This window comes from Ruditapes philippinarum, unplaced genomic scaffold (assembly GCF_026571515.1).
Source record: "Ruditapes philippinarum isolate M1 unplaced genomic scaffold, ASM2657151v2 ctg2021_1_1_1_1, whole genome shotgun sequence".
Classification (NCBI taxonomy): Eukaryota; Metazoa; Mollusca; class Bivalvia; order Venerida; family Veneridae; genus Ruditapes; species Ruditapes philippinarum.
Genome location: NW_026854452.1, coordinates 95212 through 119158, shown reverse-complemented (window position 1 = coordinate 119158; position 23947 = coordinate 95212). Strand labels below are relative to the sequence as shown.

General features: G+C 32.6%; 2 protein-coding genes across 8 annotated transcripts; both read left to right on the top strand.

Moving 5' to 3' along the window:
* Positions 1–1096: 1096 nt before the first annotated feature.
* LOC132740171 (basic leucine zipper transcriptional factor ATF-like 3) lies at positions 1097–16450 on the top strand. 6 transcript variants are annotated; one of them, XM_060728027.1, is made up of 4 exons: positions 1097–1226; positions 1602–2062; positions 15521–15628; positions 15948–16232. In XM_060728027.1, exons 2-4 carry the CDS (start codon positions 1607–1609, stop codon positions 16107–16109), a joined length of 726 nt encoding a protein of 241 aa, XP_060584010.1. In that variant the 5' UTR covers positions 1097–1226; positions 1602–1606; the 3' UTR covers positions 16110–16232. The 6 variants fall into 6 exon arrangements, 5 of the variants coding, with proteins under 5 accessions (XP_060584010.1, XP_060584011.1, XP_060584008.1 ...); XM_060728028.1 differs by lacking the exon at positions 15521–15628 and adding an exon at positions 4321–4428 and having other exon boundaries at positions 15948–16231; XM_060728025.1 differs by lacking the exons at positions 15521–15628; positions 15948–16232 and adding exons at positions 4321–4428; positions 6096–6561 and having other exon boundaries at positions 1099–1226.
* A 2970-nt stretch (positions 16451–19420) lies between these two features.
* LOC132740170 (uncharacterized) lies at positions 19421–22599 on the top strand. Of its 2 annotated transcripts, XM_060728024.1 has the most exons (4): positions 19421–19528; positions 19924–20384; positions 21337–21444; positions 21657–22599. In XM_060728024.1, exons 2-4 carry the CDS (start codon positions 19929–19931, stop codon positions 21819–21821), a joined length of 729 nt encoding a protein of 242 aa, XP_060584007.1. In that variant the 5' UTR covers positions 19421–19528; positions 19924–19928; the 3' UTR covers positions 21822–22599. The 2 variants fall into 2 exon arrangements, with proteins under 2 accessions (XP_060584007.1, XP_060584006.1); XM_060728023.1 differs by lacking the exon at positions 19421–19528 and having other exon boundaries at positions 19560–20384.
* The last annotated feature ends 1348 nt before the right edge of the window (positions 22600–23947 follow it).

Below are 23947 nucleotides of genomic sequence, written 5' to 3'. Positions count from 1 at the left end.
TGCTTTGGCTTAAACCATACAACAACCTTCTGTAACTTAGTACAAGACTAATAGCTTAGTATATCAGAATTTGCAGTAAAAGGTTATCCTTACAATGTAAATTAACATCATGAACTTAGATATAAATTTGTAAATTTTCATCATGAACTTAGATATAAATTTGTAAATTTTCATCATGAACTTAGATATAAATTTGTAACTACAAAATATTCATCAATCGTCATAAGGCATGTGAGATATTTCACATAACAAAATACTTTAATCAAGAACCTAATAGTTTAGAGCCTGGTTAGCCCACATGAAAATTTTTGTTTTTTTTTGTTGCTGGATTTTAAGTCGTATCAAAACTGTATTGGTCAAGCTTTAATGGTGGAGGGGAAACGTGGTTCTCAGCTGTCCCTTTGTGGTTTGAAGTAAAAGACCTTAACACTTAGGCCAGGGAGGCCATTTATAGTTTTTCAAAATGGAAAATTTCAAAATTGCACTGACTGAATAATGAACAGTGCAGACCATGACCAGGCGGCACTTGTCACGTGGATAGAATTTGCTGACATCAGGAAGCTTATGATTAAAGGTCAAAAGGTCGTGTTAATTGTTTTATTCACACCATTTCTAAACAAGAGCCACCGCCGGGCGGGGGCAACGCTCGACATTTTACTTTTTCTAAACGCAAACATAGAAAGGTTTGAACATAGCTTAACGTTTCCTTTTTATTAATTTAGTTGGTCTGTCTTGTCACATTAGTTTTGTTTATCTATTTTGTATACATATATGAATAGAAACATGACACAATTTCTAAAAATAGAAACATGATGCAATTTCTATAAATAGAAACATGACGCAATTTCTATAAATAGAAACATGGTGCAATTTCTATAAATAGAAACATGACGCAATTTCTATAAATAGAAACATGACGCAATTTCTATCAATAGAAACATGACGCAATTTCTATAAATAGAAACATGACGCAATTCAATAAATAGAAACATGACGCAATTCTATAAATAGAAACATGACGCAATTGACGCAATTTCTATAGCCGAAATATTGCGAAAGCCTCCGTGAAGATATATATAGATATTACGTGTGAAAAGACCAACTTCAAGTACGAACTTGCCTGTCCGATCATTTAAATTTAGATGATTTCACAACGTTGTTCAATTTTGCTTTATCATTCGAGTAAGAAGTAGATGAAAACGTTGAACGCTGTTTATGATATTAAAGTAAAATATATTTAATATAATAAAATTTCTATATAAAATTGTATCATATTTGTTAATTAATATTAGGTTTGAAATTCATTTTACTATAACCAAAATTAAACTTCCAGACAACCACGAATAATCTGGCATATGTCATACGCTCATTTTTAGGGATGATGACGATTTAAACATATTTTCTACGTTGTACTTCTTAATTTGAAAGGTATAAATAAGTCGAAGTCTTTTTAGTATACGCTTATTATAACATAAGACAGTACAGTGTTCACATGATTTGTTATTATCATTTTTTTTGCTTGAAACGTATACTTGAAACATTGAAACAATGAAAAAATATATGAGTGAGTGTTATTAACACTTTTTGAAATTGTTTTACAGAAAACATGTTTGAGCTCCAGGATTCAAACTCGAAGATAAATTTGTTATTTACAACGGATGAAAATACATTGCAAGTTGTGCCGACGTATCAATCCGGCACCATTACAATAGATAGCAACGGATATATTTACGGAATACCCACGTGCGTTACATCATGTGACACTGTAGATGATACTGAAATCAGCAACGCATATAACAGCGGTGCTACAAACTTTTTGAGCGCTGATGCAATGGACATGACAGGGTACGAGCAAGTACCAAATGTTGCTGACTCGTCTTCGATTATGGAAATGTACAACATAAAGGACAAAGACCTAGCGGATGCTGCGGCAAAGGCTATGGTAGACGGGAATATGACGCCTTTAATTAAGGAGGAACTTAAGTGCTCCATTCAGTCAAAGAGATTGAAAGCTGGAAAACCAGAACTGAAAGTAGAATTCACAGATCCAGAACCGTGTCAGGTTAGCATTTTTTCATTTTTTTTTTTCAAATATGTTTTTAGCTCTTTTTTTTTTTTTGAAAAAAAAAAGTAGAGGTATTGTTATAGTCGGGTCGGCCCGTTGCCGTTCCCGTCCGCAAACTTGTACCTGGATCATAACTTTTTTTATTTCTTGGTGTATTGTCTTCATACTTGGCCACAACAACCCTTGGGACAAGACCTTTCAGTAGACCACACTAACCTTGACCTTCATCCATAAATGACCTTGACCTTCAAGGTTAAAAGTCCAATTTTTGCTTGTTCATATCCTGTTATTGGCTGTAACTTTGTTATTTTTGAATGGATTGTCTTCAAACTTGAACATAATAATCTTCAAGGATATCCCTTAAAAATAACCAGCCAGACCTTGACCTTCACTCATAAATGACCTTGACTTTGAAGGTCAAATTATTGAAATATTCATTTTTTTGGTTATTATTGGCTGTAACTTTGTTATTTTTGAATGGATTGTCTTGAAACTTGAACATAATAATCTTCAAAGATAACTGTTAAAATTATACCGAAAGACCTTGACCTTCACTCATTAATGACATTGTCTTTGAAGGTCAAATTATTGAAATTTTCATTGTTTTGGCGGTAACTGACTGTAACTTTGCTATTATTGAAGGGATCAACTTCATATTATAACAGAACATTCTTAAGGACCAGACCTTGTTGTTTATCAAACCATAATTTGCTTGGGCTCTTTAATGACCTTGACCTTGAAGGTTAAATTACTGAATTTTCTCAGATTTGTGCATTAAATGACCATAATTATGTATTACTTGGTGTGTGTGTGTGTGTGTATATATATATACATACATATCCATCATCATCATCATCATCATCATCATCATCATCATCATCATCATCATCATCATCATCATCATCATCATCAACAACAACAACAACAACAACATGTTTCTATTAATAGAATTGCGTCATGTTTCTATTTATAGAATTGCGTCATGTTTCTATTTATAGAATTGCGTCATGTTTCTATTTATAGAATTACGTCATGTTTCTATTTATAGAATTGCGTCATGTTTCTATTTATAGAAATTGCGTCATGTTTCTATTTATAGAAATTGATTCATGTTTCTATTGATAGAAATTGCGTCATGTGTCTATTTATAGAAATTGCGTCAAGTTTCTAATTATAGAATTGCGTCATGTTTCTATTTATAGAAATTGCGTCAATTGCATCATGTTTCTATTTATAGAAATTGCGTCAATTGCGTCATGTTTCTATTTATAGAAATTGCGTCAATTGCGTCATGTTTCTATTTATAGAAATTGCGTCATGTTTCTATTTATAGAAATTGCGTCAATTGCGTCATGTTTCTATTTATAGAAATTGCGTCAATTGCGTCATGTTTCTATTTATAGAATTGCGTCATGTTTCTATTTATAGAATTGCGTCATGTTTCTATTTATAGGAATTGCGTCATGTTTCTATTTATAGAAATTGCGTCATGTTTTTATTTATAGAATTGCGTCATGTTTCTTTTAATAGAAATTGCGTCATGTTTCTATTTATAGAAATTGCGTCATGTTTCTATTTTTAGAAATTGCGTCATGTTTCTATTCATATATATATACAAAATAGATAAACAAAACTAATGTGACAAGACAGACCAACTAAATTTATAAAAAGGAAACGTTAAGATATGTTCAAACCTTTCTATGTTTGCGTTTAGAAAAAGTAAAAAGTCGAGCGTTGCCCCCGCCCGGCGGTGGCTCTTGTTCATATCTAGTTCTTGTTTCCGTAATTTTATTATCGCTGTCCGACAGTACTATAAAACCTGTTCGCTGAAGTCTCTTTAGCAATGTCACATCTTGAGTTGTTGGTAGACCCATATACATGTATTACAATGATTATACATATCATTTTATTTTTAAATGTAATGTATTAAATGTGTTTTTTTCTGAAAATATAAATGACAATAAAGGGGATGTATTTCATCAGAATTTCGGAAAAACAGTGCAATGTTCTAGAACTAATCATATACTTTAAAATAAATGTGTTCTTTTCCAGATAATTTAATGTTAATAAAGTGTAAATCTATTTTATTATCAAGTTTTATTTTATGGAAAAACCGACTACAATCATTACAATTTATTTGGATTTTAAGGAGTGTTGGGCTTCACAATCCAAGTGTCTGTGGTTAAATAGTTTATAAACAATAAATTAGTTACACTCAATGGAGTTGGAAGTTAAAATTCTTATTTTTATTTCAGTTAACGGAAACAGAGCAGATGAATGTAGAAAAAAGAAAAATCCAGAATCGGTTAGCAGCGCAAAGGTTCCGTAATAAACAGAGAATAAGAGGGGACCAGCTACACAAGGTAAGGTGGCTGAATCTGGACCGAGTACCAGTAAAGATGGGTTCAGTTGAATTTTAAATGAATTGATGAATTGCAGCGTTCCCGCCATTTAAGTGTTTTTGTTATAAGAGAAAATGAACTTCAATAACGTTTAAGTGAGTTCATGTATTTTTTCAACTTCAATAACGTCTAAGTGAGTTCATGTATTTTTAGCTCGACTTTTTTTTTTTGAAAAAAAAAGTAAAGGTATTGTTATAGTCGGGTCGGCGTTGCCGTTGCCGCCTGGATCATAACTTTTTTTATTTCTTGGTGTATTGTCTTCATACTTGGCCACAACAACCGTTGGGACAAGACCTTTCAGTAGACCACACTAACCTTGACCTTCATCCATAAATGACCTTGACCTTCAAGGTTAAATGTCCAATTTTTGCTTGTTCATGCTGTTATTGGCTGTAACTTTGTTATTTTTGAATGGATTGTCTTCAAACTTGAACATAATAATCTTCAAGGATATCCCTTAAAAATAACCAGCCAGACCTTGACCTTCAATCATAAATGACCTTGACTTTGAAGGTCAAATTATTGAAATTTTCATTTTTTTTTGGCTATTATTGGCTGTAACTTTGTTATTTTTGAATGGATTGTCTTCAAACTTGAACATAATTATCTTCAGGGATATCCATTAAAAATAACTAGACAGACCTTGACCTTCACTCATAAATGACCTTGACTTTGAAGGTCTAATTATTGAAATATTCATTTTTTTGGCTATTATTGGCTGTAACTTTGTTATTTTTGAATGGATTGTCTTGAAACTTGAACATAATAAGTTTCAAAGATAACTGTTAAAAATATACCGAAAGACCTTGACCTTCACTCATTAATGACATTGTCTTTGAAGGTCAAATTATTGAAATTTTCATTGTTTTGGCGTTGACTGACTGTAACTTTGCTATTATTGAAGGGATCAACTTCATATTATAACAGAACATTCTTAAGGGCCAGACCTTGTAGTTTATCAAACCCAAATTTGCTTGGGCTCTTTAATGACCTTGACCTTGAAGGTTAAATTACTGAATTTTCTCAGATTTGTGCATTAAATGACCATAATTTAGTATATATTTCATCATCATCATCATCATCAACAACAACAACAACAACAACAACAACAACAACGTGTTTCTATTTATAGAATTGCGTCATGTTTCTATTTATAGAATTGCGTCATGTTTCTATTTATAGAAATTGCGTCATGTTTCTATTTATAGAAATTGCGTCATGTTTCTATTTTTAGAATTTGCGTCATGTTTCTATTTTTAGAAATTGCGTCATGTTTCTATTTTTAGAAATTGCGTCATGTTTCTATTTATATATATATATATATATGTATATATATATATATATATATATATATATATATATATATATATATATATATATATATATATATATATATATATATATATAATAGATAAACAAAACTAATTTGACAAGACAGACCAACTAAATTTATAAAAAGGAAACGTTAAGATATGTTCAAACTTTTCTGTGTTTGCGTTTAGAAAAAGTAAAAAGTCGAGCGTTGCCCCCGCCCGGCGGTGGCTCTTGTTTCAACTTTAATAACGTCTAAGTAAGTTCATGTATTTTTTCCAGTTTTATCGGATAACTGACACTTTCTTCTTTTTCAGGAATGTTTGAAGCTACAGTCGGTACAGACTCAACTAAGATTCGAACTTTCTCAGGTAAAGAAAGAACGCGACGAGCTGAAAGAAAAGTTGCAGGACCATTTCGCAATATGTCCATTGCGATATACTTCTACGCAATTTTACAGTCAGCAAAACAGCACAGGGTGAATAAATTGAACGTGTGCGAATCATCCAACCAAAAACAGATGAAAACTAAACCAAAAAAGTTTTGTAATGTATCATTTACATAGCTTTATATAACAGGAGCTTTCTTCAGAAGTCACCTTTATATCGAAACTGTACTGATATGTGGTGGGAGTGTAGTCTTAGACAACGTCCGGTTAAAAATGTTGACTTCGCGCACATTTAATAAACAATGTTATCCGGAGCACGTGCGTGTGTCAGTGACGGATAAATGTGTGATTCTAAGTGATAATTAAATGATTATTGGTCATTCTGAAAAAAACAACTAAAATAGATGAGTAAAATAAAACAGTGATTTGAGACACATGTGCGCACTTTTCTATGGAAAGTTCACATATCCACACACTGCCAGTTTTCAATCACAACCACTTTTCAATCACCCCTAGAATTTTTTTATTTTTGACCTTATTTGTCATGTAACCAAACTGTAAGCACATCTTGCATTCCCCTTGACTAAATTCATCAGCAGCAATGTCAATTTAGGCGATAAAAAAAGAAAATGCTAGCATTTTAGTTCAAAATATGTAAAACGTGTATTTTCCACTAATCCTTTATTTACACAGTTACAAATCGCAATAATTTTCTAAAAATAATTGATATACAGACTCAGTTTTTGTCAGTCTGCAGAAATGGATATTAAGTTGGACAACTGTTTCAGTATCATGAAGTCATAATGTATACTGCACTTCAAAAGCTGTAATTTTAATATGTACATATTTTACCATACAGTTCTTAATTTGAAGGTAATACATCAGTAAAGTAACAGTCACTTAACCAAGGAAAAACATTCTCTGTGATAACTTTTCAGTAAGCAGTCACTAGAATGGGGTCATATAGACTCTAAGATCCTAAAAATTTCACAAGAACATGCTTTTTCTATCATGAAAATTGAAATGTACATCCATACCCCAATTGTGTCAGCTTTACCACCGCATATAGATATCTAGATTGAAAAACGGCATTATAATTAGGTTAAAATTGTTTATTACCATTTATCCAAAATACAGAACTAATTATATTTTAACATTGTATGACATTTTTTATGTGGTACAGTTTATATTTTGTTAACTGATTGAAAAGTGGTTGTGAAATTTTGAAGAACAGGAAAATGGGTCAGTAATGGTTTGTCCTCGATTCATAGTAATAATTCAAGTAAAATTTTAAAAAGTTGGTGCATTTATTAGCTGAAATGATAATATTTGCAGAATTGAAAGAGATTTTTTTTATATATATAATTTCACTGTCAGTTATTGTTGAAAAATCTGTTAGCTGATCGGAAAGAGGCAGTACGGGGATATATATTCAAGACTCTGTCATGTGACTGCTGATAAATTTTGATTGGACAGTTGAATGTTTCTAATATGCCATGTATACCTCCGTATTGATCGTTTTAATCAAAACATATTGTTTTAATTACTAGATTTTATGCAATGTATGTTTTTCTTTCCTAAAAACTTGACATATTTTTATGTTTCTATAATTTGATGAGTCTTGTTAATTATCACACAGCTTTCTTACCTTCTGTACAGATAAACAGAATTTATCTAGCTTCTATTCTGGTGCCATGTTCATTGTCTTTCAAAATACATGTATAGTATACATTTTTTATATATTTATATATCGATGTTATTTAATTAAAACTGTTTTCATTTTGTGTATAGTCAGATTTGAAACTTCGCATCAAGTATTATTTTCATTGCACTGTTATTGATTGATCGTTCGATCATTACAATACTCTATGAAATCCATTGTTGTGTTTTATACTGCGGGTTACTTTTAAAAAAAATAAATCTTTAATTGAGCACTTATTCTTTTGTTAATTATCTATTTCCTGACCAACTTTTCTTTACTGTTTATTGAAACCGTGGGAAAAGATTAGTAGTGTTTCTAACTGAGTAATTATAATTATACAGTATATAATGTGGTCAATATATAGACCGCTTGGTTAAGAAGCCTGCCGTGCAACTAATGTTCCGTGGGTTCGAGCCCTACTTTGTGTCAAGAACAAGTGGATAGTTCCAGAAATCAGATTTGGTAGTGATTGACTTTAAAATCGAGAATAAAAACACGGAAGAATGTTTCACCTATTGATGCCAATCGCATGTTTTCGGCCCTTTCCGTCAGTCTTCGGATTATTATGAATAATAGCCAAGTTCCGATTGCTCTTGACGGATATTCATGTTGTTCATTGAAAATGTAGTTAAGTCTCCCATTCATTCAACACACATTGAATGAGTTACTATAATATAATATCTACAAGAGACACTTAATTCAACTATTGTTAGGCTAAAGATATAATACTTTTCTTTCCTGTGGTGGTCACACTAATTATTTACACACTATGCCTATGAATAACTTCTACATTAAACATATGACGAGTTTAACGTATCTAAATGACTAATAATCATTCTTATATTATTAAAGCATTATTTCAGCCTTTGGACTTGTGTAGCCCCCAAGTATAAATCAGATTACCGAGTGTTTTGTTGTATCATAGGAAAAAATCTCTGTCATCCCAATACGAAACCCTTACGAAAATAACCATTGTATGAGCATGTGAATATGACTTTTCTATCGTTATGCCTTTTCCTGTCGTCACAATAATAAAACCCCGGAAAAAAATTGACCCACTTGACAAGCATGCTCTATTTTAAGCGCACTTTTCCGGGCCTGCAACATTTTTAATTTGGGTGTTCTTTAGGACTTCCGTTTTTTCTCTCTCTTTCTAAAAATGATTAAACAATATGGGTTATTTGTTTCATACAAATATAAAGTGGATCAACAAAATTACTTCCTGTTTTCATAAGAAAGGTAGAGTCATGTACAGTGACCGGAAGTACAATGTACATCGTAGCAAGTGATTCTTAAAGCAGCATGCCCACAGATTTAAACTTATTTGAATTTGAAAGTAAAATATTGTGAAGTGAAGAAAGAAACCAATTTACACATTGCAACCATCACTTACAATCAACGTAAATTACAAAAAAAAAAGATGTCAACCTAAGCAAAAGTAGCTCTTACTGCGTTAGTCACGCCAAAGAATTATGGTACATGTAATAAATACTTTAAAATCAGTCATTCATCACATAACATTAAAATTTTTACTTGAAATCTGATTTTTTTTAATTTCCTAAAATGTAAGCACATTTTTCTTAAGTTTGATTTTCTTAAAATATTTTGGGTTAACTGGAAGTATGCGGCTTTAAAGCAAAGCATGGTACAAATTTAATTTGAATAGGCTTTGAGTGTGATTTACCCTCTGCGAAATAGACTATTTTAGTCACAATTGATTTGTAGTGCTACTTTTAGATTTAATGATTAAATTCTTAAACATGGTATATTTGATATAAACAAGAAAAAAGAAAACCTTAAAGAAAAAGAATGTTAAATTCAGAGCTAGTGTAATACAATACATGAATTACATGTAATTTTATAGTTGAGAAAATATATTTGAATATAATACATGCATGGGAATTTCACACAAATTCCTAAATGTTAAAGATTCATTACAGTTACTTGTCAAACAATGGACCAAATATTTTACATTGTGTTATACTTAAGTAACCTGTATTCTTTTTCACGGACCAAATATAGAAATTTCAGGATCCTGTGTAAATGATCCTTCATTATAAATCAATTGAACTTGTGACATACATCTGTCATGCATTGTTTGTTTGATTTAATTATTTGCTTTTTGGTTTTTACAGCACACCAATACATTTTAGGTCATATGGTGTTGAAACAGGAAAAATGATTTTGGCTAACAGCATGGGTGTTTCAAACTTTAAAGCAACAAGAGGGGTCAAAACAACCTCTATTACTAAGAGATGCATAGACACGAGTTATTCAAACCCATTTAGTTGTGCTGGGATAAACGATGGCTGTGTTTCTGATGCCTTAACCCGAAAAGGGAATCCCTTAGCCATAAGGGGGTTGTCATGCCTTGAATTGAAACTAATGTAAGTGAAAGAAATTTTGGGCTGAAGTAGTTACGTTTAAAGGAAAAGATCTATTTATATGCGTAATCATTAAAACTCTATATTTCTCAACTATTTTAAAATTGTCTTAAATAAATGAGGAGTAAACTTAGTTGTCCCTTTTTGTAGTTATGATATGTACATGATAGACTGAACATACGCTTTATTAAATTATAAGTATTATTAAATGTTGTTGTTGTTGCTTTTTCGAATTTTCCCATTATGCGTATTTATATCGGCAATAAAGTAAATTGAATTACTGTACAATTATCAATGTATACGGAAATATCCGAATGCTCTCGATCATCCTTACAGTACCAGTAGTTTGACGGAAAAGGTCGAAAGTAGCGATTGACAGATTGGATTGGCCTACTGAACTAAACTGATGGCGGAAATAGCCGAAACATCGCGAAAGCCTCCGAGAAGATATATATAGATATTACGTTTGGAAAGATCGAGAAAACGTTGAACGCTGTTAATAATATTAAAGCAAAATATATTTAATATAATTAGATTTCTATATAAAATTGTATCATATTTATAGCATTTTGTTAATGATTTATTTAACTATAACGAAAATTAAACTTCCAGACAACCACGAATGATCTGGCATATGTTATACGCTCATTTTTAGGTTTAAACATATTTTCTACGTTGTACTTATTTAAACATATTTCCTACGTTGTACTTCCATGAAAACAGAAATCGGAGAAAAATGTTGATATAAATAAGTCGAAGTCTTTTAAATTTAGTATACGCTTATTATAACATAAGACAGTACAGTGTTCACATGATTTGTTATTATCATTTTTTTTGCTTGAAAAGTAGATCTATACTTGAAATATTGAAACAGAGAAAAACATATGTGCGAGTGTTATTAACACTTTTTTATTGTTTTACAGAAAACATGTTTGAGCTCCAGGATTCTAACTCAAAGATAAATTTGTTATTTACAATGGATGAAAATATAGTGCAAGTTGTGCCGACGTACGAGGGATGATCAAAAATAAACCGGACTGTGACTGGCAATTGAAGAATTTTCATCCTATCACTTATTGTTATATATCACACTTAATCGGAAAACAATACCTGTAAACTGATACTATATCTAACCTGATAACATAAATAGCTTGTCCGTAACAGCGAATTCAATCAAAGCACAGAAGGCGCTGAATTTGTTTGGGTCTCAGAATGTAAGAAAGGTACAGGTTGTGAGATTATATGTATAGTGCCACCAATGCTTTCCAGCGTTTTAATTGTAGTAAATTGGCTATAAAACTAATTGCAACACTGATTTTCAATCCAATGTTTATTTGACTTAAACAATTTGGAAAAAAATTAGTTGCCTTTACTGGGATTTGAACTCCAGACCTCTCGCTTCCTAAGCGAGCGCGAAAACCCTTCAGCCACGGTGAATTTATATGTGAACGGCCTGAAGAAAACCATATTATTCTAAATCAGGGCTTGTAACAACTTTAACTGTTGTTTAACACAGATGTAAATAATCCTGGAGCATACTATAAGCAAGTATATTTATAAAGAATCAAAGGGCTGCAAGTTCTGTGGTATTTTCTGATCTTTGCAATCTAAATCGTACTGTATATCTGTATGTATTTTCCTGTATAAGTTTATTTTTATGTATAATAATTCATTTTGCAAGGCACCAGAGTTTGATACATACGGAATTCTGCATAACTGGAATTGCATCAAAATATCAGTTATGTTCATTTTTTACGACAGCTACACTTTATCCTTGCATATCATGGCTACTTCCTTAACAAAGAAAAAAAGAATTAAAAAAAAAAGTTTCCCCGACTGGGATTTGAACTCCAGACCTCTCACTTACTAAGCGAGCGCGTTACCCCTGCACCACGAAGTAGTTATAAGTAGTCTGAATAACATCAGGTCATTCTTAATTTAGAACTACCATTGCATTTCGGGTTTGTAATCCTTATTAATTTCGAGGTATTTTGTTCAGGATAAACCTGTTGTTTAAAATTGAAGTGAATAATTTAGCGAAAATCTTCTCGCCCAAACAGTCCGACATGTAGAATCTATATATTCCACTACTCGGTTTGTGTAGTATTCGGCATCGCTAAAAATAGTATTTTCATTGATAAAATCATATTCATCCGCGTAATTTGTGATTGTGCATTTATTGACAATTCTATAAGCCAACGCTATTTTTTAACTTTGAATGCGTTGTAATTTGTTGGATACTTGTAACAAAATAAAAATATTTCTTTCTTTTAAATCGCCAGTTTTAAGCTGTTTTGAGAACTACTTGTTGTTAGGTTTGTCGTAAACTTCTGTGTCAGAGATTGAATGTCCGCTTTGTATTTACTTATTTTCGATCAGAAAATACAATAAAACAATATATGAAATCTTCGACCATTCGGGAATTATTTTGCTTGAAAATTAATGTGCCTGTCTTTGACCATCTTTACGCAGTGATCTCCCCTGAATTTTTCGGCGTTAGTGTACATATAAAGGGAAGTAACCGCTTCAAAAAGTGGACTACTTTCGGCATTTGCAATTAACAGCATTAGACTCTGAAATTTCGCTACCATTATTTGTTTGGTCTGACGACCCAAACAAATAAAAACCATGGTAACGCACACCCGGCGCAGTGCGTAAATTCGCCTTGACATGAGGCGCTTTATGCTGCGTGTATTTTACAATATGGCACATTTAGATTTCAAAATACGTCAAAACGTCATGTACCATATCTTTGACGTTGTCAGTAAAAATGACTTCATTTAAACCATATTTATATTTACAATCACAATTCAAACGTCACATGTTAATGAAATACTCGCGTTAAAACTATGTCGTCGGAATGTCTCGAAAATCGATCAATAGGAAAGATTTGTCAAATGTAAGACGAGAAACTGTTTAAAACGTAGAAAAAGATTATGGCTATCAAGGGAAAAGTTCCAGAAAGCCACAGCATATTTTTTGATTAGCTTAAAAGATTAAGAAAGGATAATAGAGAAATAGAAACAAGTAAGGGAGAGACAGAAAAAAGACATTTTCAAGGACGTTGGTGACGTCAATCGCCAAGACGTTGAAAAATGACAGTCGATTGACTGCGGACATTGTCAACGATGTTCGACAGTAACTACGGGACGGTGCAGTCAACTCTGAGGATATTAAAATGATAATAGTTAACGCATTAATTACATGTATTGTATTCTTGGTTTACAATTGTATCAATTATTTTCTTATTTTACGCAGTAGTCTTATGGAGAAATTGTGTCAACAATTTAACAGCCACTGTTCAAATTGGCTATGCATTTTATTCATTTTAAAATAATGACAATTTTGATCATAGTTGTATTATTCTGTTTTTTTCCGTATGTATGATACATTATCATTCAGCAACATTATTTTACATTATTTGTAATACATAATATAGTTAATTGCATGTGCGATTTTTTCAACAATCAAGTTACATAAGGAAATAACGGAAGTTTGCGTCATTACAGGAGCTCTTTATCACCATTCATTCTATTACACTACAATATGATACCCACTTGTACAGAAATATATATAGGCAGGGGAACCGCCGCATCAATAGCATGACTGTACCACATATTGGCCTACTCCGTGAATGAGTAAAAATCTGCTCCATTAAGGACAATACGCTTGTGACGTCGTTAACGTCAATTTTAAAGTTATACCGTGCGCCGCACTGCTTTACATGTGCATGCCAATGAGTGTGACTAAAAAAAGGATTGGAGCACCACACTAAATACCATATTCCGGTATATACCGGACAAGACGCTTGAATGATAAAATGCTAAAATCTTGCCTTTTCACCCAACGGAATGAACTTTAAAAGGTCTAATTCATCTTTTCACACCGATTTATGTATGATAATGCATGAAAAATGTAAAAACCGGCGAAAAAAACGATATTTGTCTATTTTGTGATCATGATTTTTACAAGCGTCTAAAGGTACTGCTCCAATCCTGTATTGAGTTAAATCCCATGCCAATAACAGCATAACTTTTTTCTTTGTTAATATTTCTTGTTGGTATTTTTTGTATCATTTAGGGGATAGATTCCAATTTATTTTCCGTGTATTGTTATGTAAATTCATTTAACAGGTTAAGAATCATTTACAAAGTCCGGTTAATTTTTGATCATCCCTCGTATCAATTCGGCACCATTACAATAGATATCAGGCGCGTAGCTAGCCTATAAATAATGTGGATTCAAAATAATCTAGGGGGTCAGGGGGCATGCCCCCCTGAAATTTTTGAAATAAATGGTGCAATTTGGTGCGTTTTGGGGCCTCCGGAGAGCTTTCTTGACCAACGAAAATCCATTTATTTTAGCATAAAAATGGAGATGAATAGCTTTACTTTCGTTTATTTCAACTAGTCTACATTTCACAGCAAGTCTAACTTGCGGCCTTTGCTGGCCGCAAACTCGTTAATGATATTTTTTTTTTTGGTCAAAATAATGTGGATTCAGCTGCGTACTCGCGTATAGGCAGCTACGCGCCTGGATATCGATGGATATATTCACGGAATACCCACGTGCGTTACATCATGTGACACTGTAGATGATACTGAAATCAGCAACGCATATAACAGCGGTGCTACAAACTTTTTAAGCGCTGATGCAATGGACATTTCAGGGTACGAGCAAGTACAAACAGTTGCTGACCCGTCTTCGATTATGGAAATGTACAACATAAAGGACAAAGACCTAGCGGATGCTGCGGCAAAGGCTATGGTAGACGGCAATATGACGCCATTAATTAAGGAGGAACTCAAGTGCTCCATTCAGTTAAAGAGATTAAAAGCTGGAAAACCAGAACTGAAAGTAGAATTCACAGATCCAGAATCGTGTCAGGTTAGCATTTTTTTTTCTTTTTTTTTTCAAATATGTTTTTCATATCTAGTTCTTGTTTCCATAATTTTATTATCGCTGTCCGACAGTACTATAAAACCACAGACACTTGGGGTTTGGAGCTCAAAACGCCTTTAAAATCCAAATAAAATGCATATTTGTCAATCCCAGCACATGTACTGATCATATATATCAAAAAAACTTAATATAAGCCGTTTTGAAAAAAAAATCATATTTCAACATCTACAATAATATAGATGTTGAAATTTTATTTTAAGGAGTGATGGGCTTCACAATCCAAGTGTTTGTGGTTAAATAGTTTATAAACAATAAACTAGTTACACTCAATGGAGTTGGAAGTTAAAATTCTTATTTTTATTTCAGTTAACGGAAACAGAGCAGATGAAGGTAGAAAAAAGAAAAATCCAGAATCGGTTAGCAGCGCAAAGGTTCCGTAATAAACAGAAAACAAGAGGGGACCAGCTACACAAGGTAAGGTGGCTGAATCTGGACCGAGTACCAGTAAAGATGGGTTCAGTTGAATTTTAAAAGAATTGATGAACAGCAGCGTTCCCGCCATATTGGTGGTTTTTGTTATATTAAGAGAAAATGAACTTCAATAACGTTTAAGTGAGTTCATGTATTTTTTCAACTTCAATAACGTCTAAGTGAGTTCATGTATTTTTTCAACTTCAATAACGTCTAAGTGAGTTCATGTATTTTTTCAACTTTAATAACGTCTAAGTAAGTTCATGTATTTTTTTCCAGTTTTATCGGATAACTTATTTAACAAAGTGCTGTTCTTTTTCAGGAATGTCTGAAGCTACAGTCGGTACAGACTCAACTAAGATTCGAACTTTCTCAGGTAAAGAAAGAACGCGACGAGCTGAAACAAAAGTTGCAGGACCATTACGCAATATGTCCATTGCGATATACTACGCAATATTACAGTCAGCAAAACAGCACAGGGTGAATAAATAGAGAGTTCGCGAATCATCCAACCAAAACCGATGAAAACTAAACCAAAAAAAGTTTTGTAATTTATCATTTACATAGCTTTATATAACAGGAGCTTTTTTATTTATCGATACTGTACTAATATGTGGTGGGAGTGGAGTCTTAGACAACTTCCGGTTATAAATGTTGACTGCGCGCAAATTAAATCAGTGAATTAATAAACAATGCTATCCGGAGCACGTGCGTGTGTCAGTGACGGATGAATATATTTGGGATTCTAAGTGATAAATGATTATTGGTCATTCAGAAAAAAAATAACAAAACAGAGGAGTAAAATAAAACAGTGATCTGAGACACATGTGCACATGTGCGTTCATTGTCTTTCAAAATACATGTATAGTATACATTTTTTATATATCGATGTTATTTAAAACTGTTTTCATGTATAGTCATATTTTAAACTTCGCATGATCCAGTATTATTTTCATTGCACTGTTAACGTTATTGATTGATCGTTCATTACAATTATACTCTATGACCAGTTATATATGAAATCCATTGTTGTGTTTTATACTGCGGGTTACTTTTTTTTAAAGATAAATCTTTGAACACTTATTCTTTTGTTAATTATCTATTTCCTGACCAACTTATCTTTACTGTTTACCGAAATTTTGGGAAAAGACTAGTAGTGTTTCTAACTGAGTAATTATACGGTATATAATGTGGTCAATAGACCTCTTGGTTTAGGAGCCTGCCGTGCAGCTAATGTTTCGTGGATTGGAGCCCTACTTTGTGTCAAGAGCACGTTGATAGTTCCAGAAATCAGATTTGGTAGTGATTGACTTTAAAATCGAGAATAAAAACACGGAAGAATGTTTCACCTATTGATGCCAATCGCATTTTTCGGCCCTTTCCGTCAGTCTTCGAGTTATTATGAATAATAGCCAAGTTCCGATTGCTCTTGACGGATCTTCATGTTGTTCATTGAAAATGTAGTGAAGTCTTCCATTCATTCAATTGGAACACACATTGAATGATTAACTGATAATATCTACAAGAGGCACTTAATTCAACTATTGTTAGGCTAAATATATAATACTTGTTTTCTTTCCTGTGGTGGTCACACTAATTATTTACACAGTGTGCCTATGAATAACTTTGACATTAAACATCTGAAGAATTTAACTATTTAAATGACTAATAATCATTCTTACATTGTTAAAGCATTATTTTAGCCTTTGGATTTGTGTAGCCCCCAAGTATAAATCAGATTACCGAATGTTTTGTTGTATCATAGGAAAAAATCCCTGTCGACCCAATACGAAACCCTAGAGAAAATTACCATTGTACGAGTATATGAATACGACTTTTCTATCGTTATGCCTTTCCCTGTCGTCACAATAATAAAACCCCGGAAAAAATTGAGCCAATCGACGAGCATACTCTATTTTAATCTCACTTTTCCGGGCATGCAACATTTTTAATTTTGGTGTTCTTTAGGAGTTCCGTTTTTCTCCACTCTTTATGAATCTTCCTTTCTAAAACTGATTAAACACCATTATTTATTTTATTTGTTTCATACAAGTAAAAAGTGGATCCTGTTTCATAAGAAAGGTAGGGCCATGTAGTGACCGGACGTACAATGTACATCGTAGCAAATGATTGTTAAAGCAGCATGCCCTCGGATTCAAACTAATTTGAATTTGAAAGTAAAATATTGTGAAGTGAAGAAAGAAACAAATTTACACATTGCAACCATCACTTACAATCAACGTAAATTACAAACAAAAGATGTCAACCTAAGCAAAAGTAGCTCTTACTGCGTTAGTCAAGCAACAGAATTATGGTAATAAATACTGCAAAATCAGTCATTTATCACATTGAAATTCTTACTTGAAATCTGATTTTTTTCTTTTCCTAAAATGTAAGCACATTTTTCTAAAGTTTGCTTTTCTTGAAATATTTTGGGTTAACCTGAAGTATGCAGAAAGTTAAAGCAAAGCATGGTACACATTAAATTTGAATAGGCTTCGAGTGTGATTTACCCTCTGCAAAATAGACTATTTTAGTCACAATTGGTTTGTAGTGCTATTTTTAGATTTAATGATTAAATTCTTAAATATATGAATTGGCCACAAACATGTGATTCCAAGTCATAACTAAGGCCACCTAAACATTTACATGTAGATAATCAATCAGTTGGTTGTTTTTCAATTCACACACAAAAAACCCAAAACAAAACAAACAAAAATAATAAAAAAAAATAAAAAAAAATAAAGAAAACCTTAAAGAATGTTAAATGCAGAAATATTGTAATACAATACATGAATTACATGTAATTTTATAGTTGACAAAATGCATTTGAATATAATATAGGGAATTTCACACAAATTCTTGAATGTTAAAAATTCATTACAGTTACTTGTCAAATAAATGAACCAAATATTTTACATTGTTTAATACTTAAGACCAAATATAGAAATTTCAGGATCCTGTGTAAATGATCCTTCATTATAAATCAATCAAACTTGTGACATACATTTGTCATGCATTGTTTGTTTGATTTTATTATTTGCTTTTTGGTTTTTATAGCACACCAATACATCTTAGGTCATATGGTGTTGAAACAGGAAAAATGATTTTGGCTTACCAGCATGGGTGTTTCAAACTTTAAAGCAACAATAGGGGTCAAAACAACCTCTATTACTGAGAGATACATAGACTCGAGTTATTCAAACCCATTTTGTTGTGCTGGGATAAACGATGGCTGTGTTTCTGATGCCTAAACCCGAAAAGGAAACCCCTTAGCCATAAGGGGGTTGTCATGCTTTGAATTTGAAACTAATGTAAGTGAAAGAAATTTTGGGCTGAAGTAGTTACGTTTAAAGGAAAAGATCTATTTATATGCGTAATCATTAAAACTCTATATTTCTCAACTATTTTAAAATTGTCTTAATTAAATGAGGAGTAAACTTCTTTGTCCCTTTTTGTGGTTATGATATGTACAAAATAGGCTGAACATACGCTTTATTAAATTATAAGTATAATTGTTGTTGTTGTCGCTGTTGTTGCTTTTTCGAATTTTCCCATTATGCTTCTTTATATCGGCAATAAAGTAAATTGACTGACTATGTATACGGAAATATCCGAATGCTCTCGATCATCCTTATCAGTAGTTTGACGGAAAAGGTCGAAAGTAGCGATTGACAATCAATATTGTGCCTACTGAACTGAACTGATGGCGGAAATAGCCGAAATATTCCGAAAGCCTCCGTGAAGATATATATAGATATTACGTGTAAAAAGACCAACTACAAGTACGAACTTGCCTGTCCGATCATTTAAATATAGATGATTTCACAACGTTGTTCAATTTTGCTTTATCATTCGAGTAAGAAGTAGATGAAAACGTTGAACGCTGTTAATAATTTTAAAGTAAAATATATTTAATATAATTAGATTTCTATATAAAATTGTATCATATTTGTTAATTAATATTAGGTTTGAAATTCATTTTACTATAACGAAAATTAAACTTCCAGACAACCACGAATGATCTGGCATATGTCATACGCTCATTTTTAGGGATGATGACGATTTAAACATATTTTCTACGTTGTACTTCTATGAAAACAGAAATTGGAAACAGAAATGTTGGTATAAATAAGTCGAAGTCTTTTTAGTATACGCTTATTATAACATAAGACAGTACAGTGTTCACATGATTTGTTAATATCATTTTTTTGCTTGAAACGTATACTTGAAACATTGAAACAGAGAAAAATATATGTGCGAGTGTTATTAACACTTTTTTTGAAATTGTTTTACAGAAAACATGTTTGAGCTACAGGATTCAAACTCGAAGATAAATTTGTTATTTACAATGGATGAAAATACAGTGCAAGTTGTGCCGACGAATCAATCCGGCACACTTACAATAGATACCGATGGATATATTCACGGAATACCCACGTGCGTTACATCATGTGACACTGTAGATGATACTGAAATCAGCAACGCATATAACAGCGGTGCTACAAACTTTTTAAGCGCTGATGCAATGGACATTACAGGGTACGAGCAAGTACAAACAGTTGCTGACCCGTCTTCGATTATGGAAATGTACAACATAAAGGACAAAGACCTAGCGGATGCTGCGGCAAAGGCTATGGTAGACGGCAATATGATGCCTTTAATTAAGGAAGAACTTAAGTGCTCCATTCAGTCAAAGAGATTTAAAGCTGGAAAACCAGAACTGAAAGTAGAATTCACAGATCCAGAACCGTGTCAGGTTAGCATTTTTTTCCTTTTTTTTTCATATCTAGTTCTGGTTTCCATAATTTTTTCTTGCATCTCAGACAGGATTATCTACCGTTTACACCGGTGCTGGAAAACTCTGTCTTACACCCCCCATGTAAGACAAGTCGCGTGCTTTAAATGACGTCATTGACGCGCGACTTTTATGAATCACGTTCTTAGGATGACGTCATTATTCCGTTATGAATGAAGTTGTATGTTCATACCTTCTATAAGAAAAAAGTGCGTAATGAGAATATCAGTTTTCGTAATTTCTGTTCCGAAAGAAATTGATATGTAACATGCAAGAAAAAGAATCAAACACCGGCTGTTGGTACAGACGGGAATATCTAGCTCTCGGGTTACTGTTTAGCGGAAACTTGGCAGAGCCTCGTTACCGCTGTAAACAGTTACCCGAGAGCTAAGATATTCCAGTCTGTACCGGCCGCCGGTGTAAGATTCTTATAATATGTCGCTTGTATTTTGACGTTGTCCGACAGTACTATAAAACCTGTTCGCTGAAGTCTCTTTAGCAATGCCACATCTTGAGTTGTTGGTAGACCTCTATACATGTATTACAATGATTATACATATCATTTTATTTTTAAATGTAATGTATTAAATGTGTTTTTTTCTGAATAAAATGACAACAAAGGGGATGTATTTCATCAGAATTTCGGAAAAACAGTGTTCTAGAACTTATCATATACTTTTAAATAAACGTGTTCTTTTTCAGATAATTTAATGTTAATAAAGTAGATATCAATTTTGTTATCAAGTTTTATTCTATGAAAAAACCGACTACAATCATTACAATTTATTTGGATTTTAAGGAGTATACCTGCATAGGGCTTCACAACCCAAGTGTCTGTGGTTACATAGTTTATAAACAATAAATTAGTTACACTCAATGGAGTTGGAAGTTAAAATTCTTATTTTTATTTCAGTTAACGGAAACAGAGCAGATGAAGGTAGAAAAAAGAAAAATCCAGAATCGGTTAGCAGCGCAAAGGTTCCGTAATAAACAGAAAACAAGAGGGGACCAGCTACACAAGGTAAGGTGGCTGAATCTGGACCTAGTACCAGTAAAGTACGGAGGGTTCAGTTGAATTTTTAAATGTATGAATTGATGAACTGCATGGTTCCCGTTTGGTGGTTTTTGTTATAAGAGAAAACGAACTTTAATAACGCCTAGAAGTGATTTCATACACATGTATTTTCCAGTTTGATCGGATAACTGATTTAACAAAGTGCTGTTCTCTTTCAGGAATGTCTGAAGCTACAGTCGGTACAGACTCAACTAAGATTCGAACTTTCCCAGGTAAAGAAAGAACGCGACGAGCTGAAACAAAAGTTGCAGGACCATTACGCAATATGTCCATTGCGATATACTACTACGCAATTTTACAGTCAGCAAAACAGCACAGGGTGAATAAATAGTAAGTGCGCGAATCATCCAACCAAAAAAACAGATGAAAACTAAACCAAAAAAAAGTTTTGTAATTTATCATTTACATAGCTTTATATAACAGGAGCTTTCTTCAGAAGTCACCTATTTAAATCGAAACTGTACTGATTAGTGTAGGGAGTGGAGACTTATATGGAACTTATAGACAACTTTCGGTGAAATGTTGACTGCGCGCACATTTAATACAGTGAATTAATAAACAATGCTATCCGGAGCACGTGCGTGTGTCAGTGACGGATAAATTTATGTGGGATTCTAAGTGATAAATGATTATTTGTCATTCTGAAGAAAAAAAAACAGATGAGTAAAATAAAACAGTGATCTGAGACACATGTGCGCACTTTTCTATGGAAAGTTCACACATATATATATATATATTCATTAAGACTCTGTTGACAGTAGAATGTATCGAATATGCCATATATACCTCCGTGTTGATCGTTTTAATCAAAACATATTGTTTTAATTACTAGATTTTATGCAATGTATGTTTTTCATCGATGTTCATTGTCTTTCAAAATACATGTATAGTATACATTTTTTTATATATTTATATATCGATGTTATTTAAAACTGTTTTCATTTTGTGTATAGTCAGATTTGAAACTTCGCATCCAGTATTATTTTCACTGCACTGTTATTGATTGATCGTTCATTACAATACTCTATGAAATCCATTGTTGTGTTTTATACTGCGGGTTACTTTTTAAAAAAAAAATCTTTAATTGAACACTTATTCTTTTGTTAATTATCTATTTCCTGACCAACTTATCTTTACTGTTTACTGAAATTGTGGGAAAAGACTAGTAGTGTTTTTAACTGAGTACGATATATAATGCGGTCAATAGACCTCTTGGTTTAGGAGCCTGTCGTGCAACTAATGTTCCCTACTTTGTGTCAAGAACAAGTGATAGTTCCAGAAATAGATATAGAGTGATTAACTGAATCGTATCCTTTACCTATTCGTGCCCATCGAATTCTCGCGCCTTTTCGTTGAAGTCTTTCGGGCCTTTGAATAATAGCAAGTTTCGGATTGCTTGACGATTCTCGTGTTCTTAAGTTAAGAATTCCATTCATTCAATTGGAACACCCATTGAATGAGTTACTTTAATAAAAATTATGATATCTACAAGAGGCACTTAACTCAACTATTGTTAGGCTAAATATATATCACTTGTTTTCTTTTCTGTGGTGGTCACACTAATTATTTTCACAGTATGCCTATATATGAATAACTTCGACAATAAATATCTGACTATTTTAACGTATTTAAATGACTTATAATCATTCTTACATTGTTAAAGCATTATTTCAGCCTTTGGACTTGTGTAGCCCCCGAGTATAAATCAGATTACCGAGTGTTTTGTTGTATCATAGGAAAAAATCCCTGTCGCCCCAATACGAAGCCCTAGAGAAAATAACTATTGTACGAGTATATGAATACGACTTTTCTATCGTTATGCCTTCCCTGTCGTCACAATAATAAACCCCGGAAAAAATTGAGCCAATCGACGAGCATGCTCTATTTTAAGCTCACTTTTCCGGGTCTGCAACATTTTTAATAGGAGTTCCGTTTTTCTCTACTCTATATGAATCTTCATTTCTAAAAATGATTAAACACTATGGGTTACTTGTTTAATACAAATATAAAGTGGATAAACAAAATTACTTCCTGTTTTCATAAGAAAGGTAGGGCCATGTACAGTGACCGGAAGTACAATGTACATCGTAGCAAGTGATTGTTAGAATTTGAAAGTAAAATATTGTGAAGTGAAGAAAGAAACTAATTTACACATTGCAACCATCAAATTTACACATTGCAACCATCACTTACAATCAACGTAAATTACAAAAAAGATGTCAACCTAAGCAACAGTAGCTCTTACTGCGTTAGTCAAGCAACAGAATTATGGTAATAAATACTGCAAAATCAGTCATTTATCACATTGAAATTCTTACTTGAAATCTGATTTTTTTCTTTTCCTAAAATGTAAGCACATTTTTCTTAAGTTTGATTTTCTTAAAATATTTTGGGTTAACTGGAAGTATGCAGCTTTAAAGCAAAGCATGGTACACATTAAATTTGAATA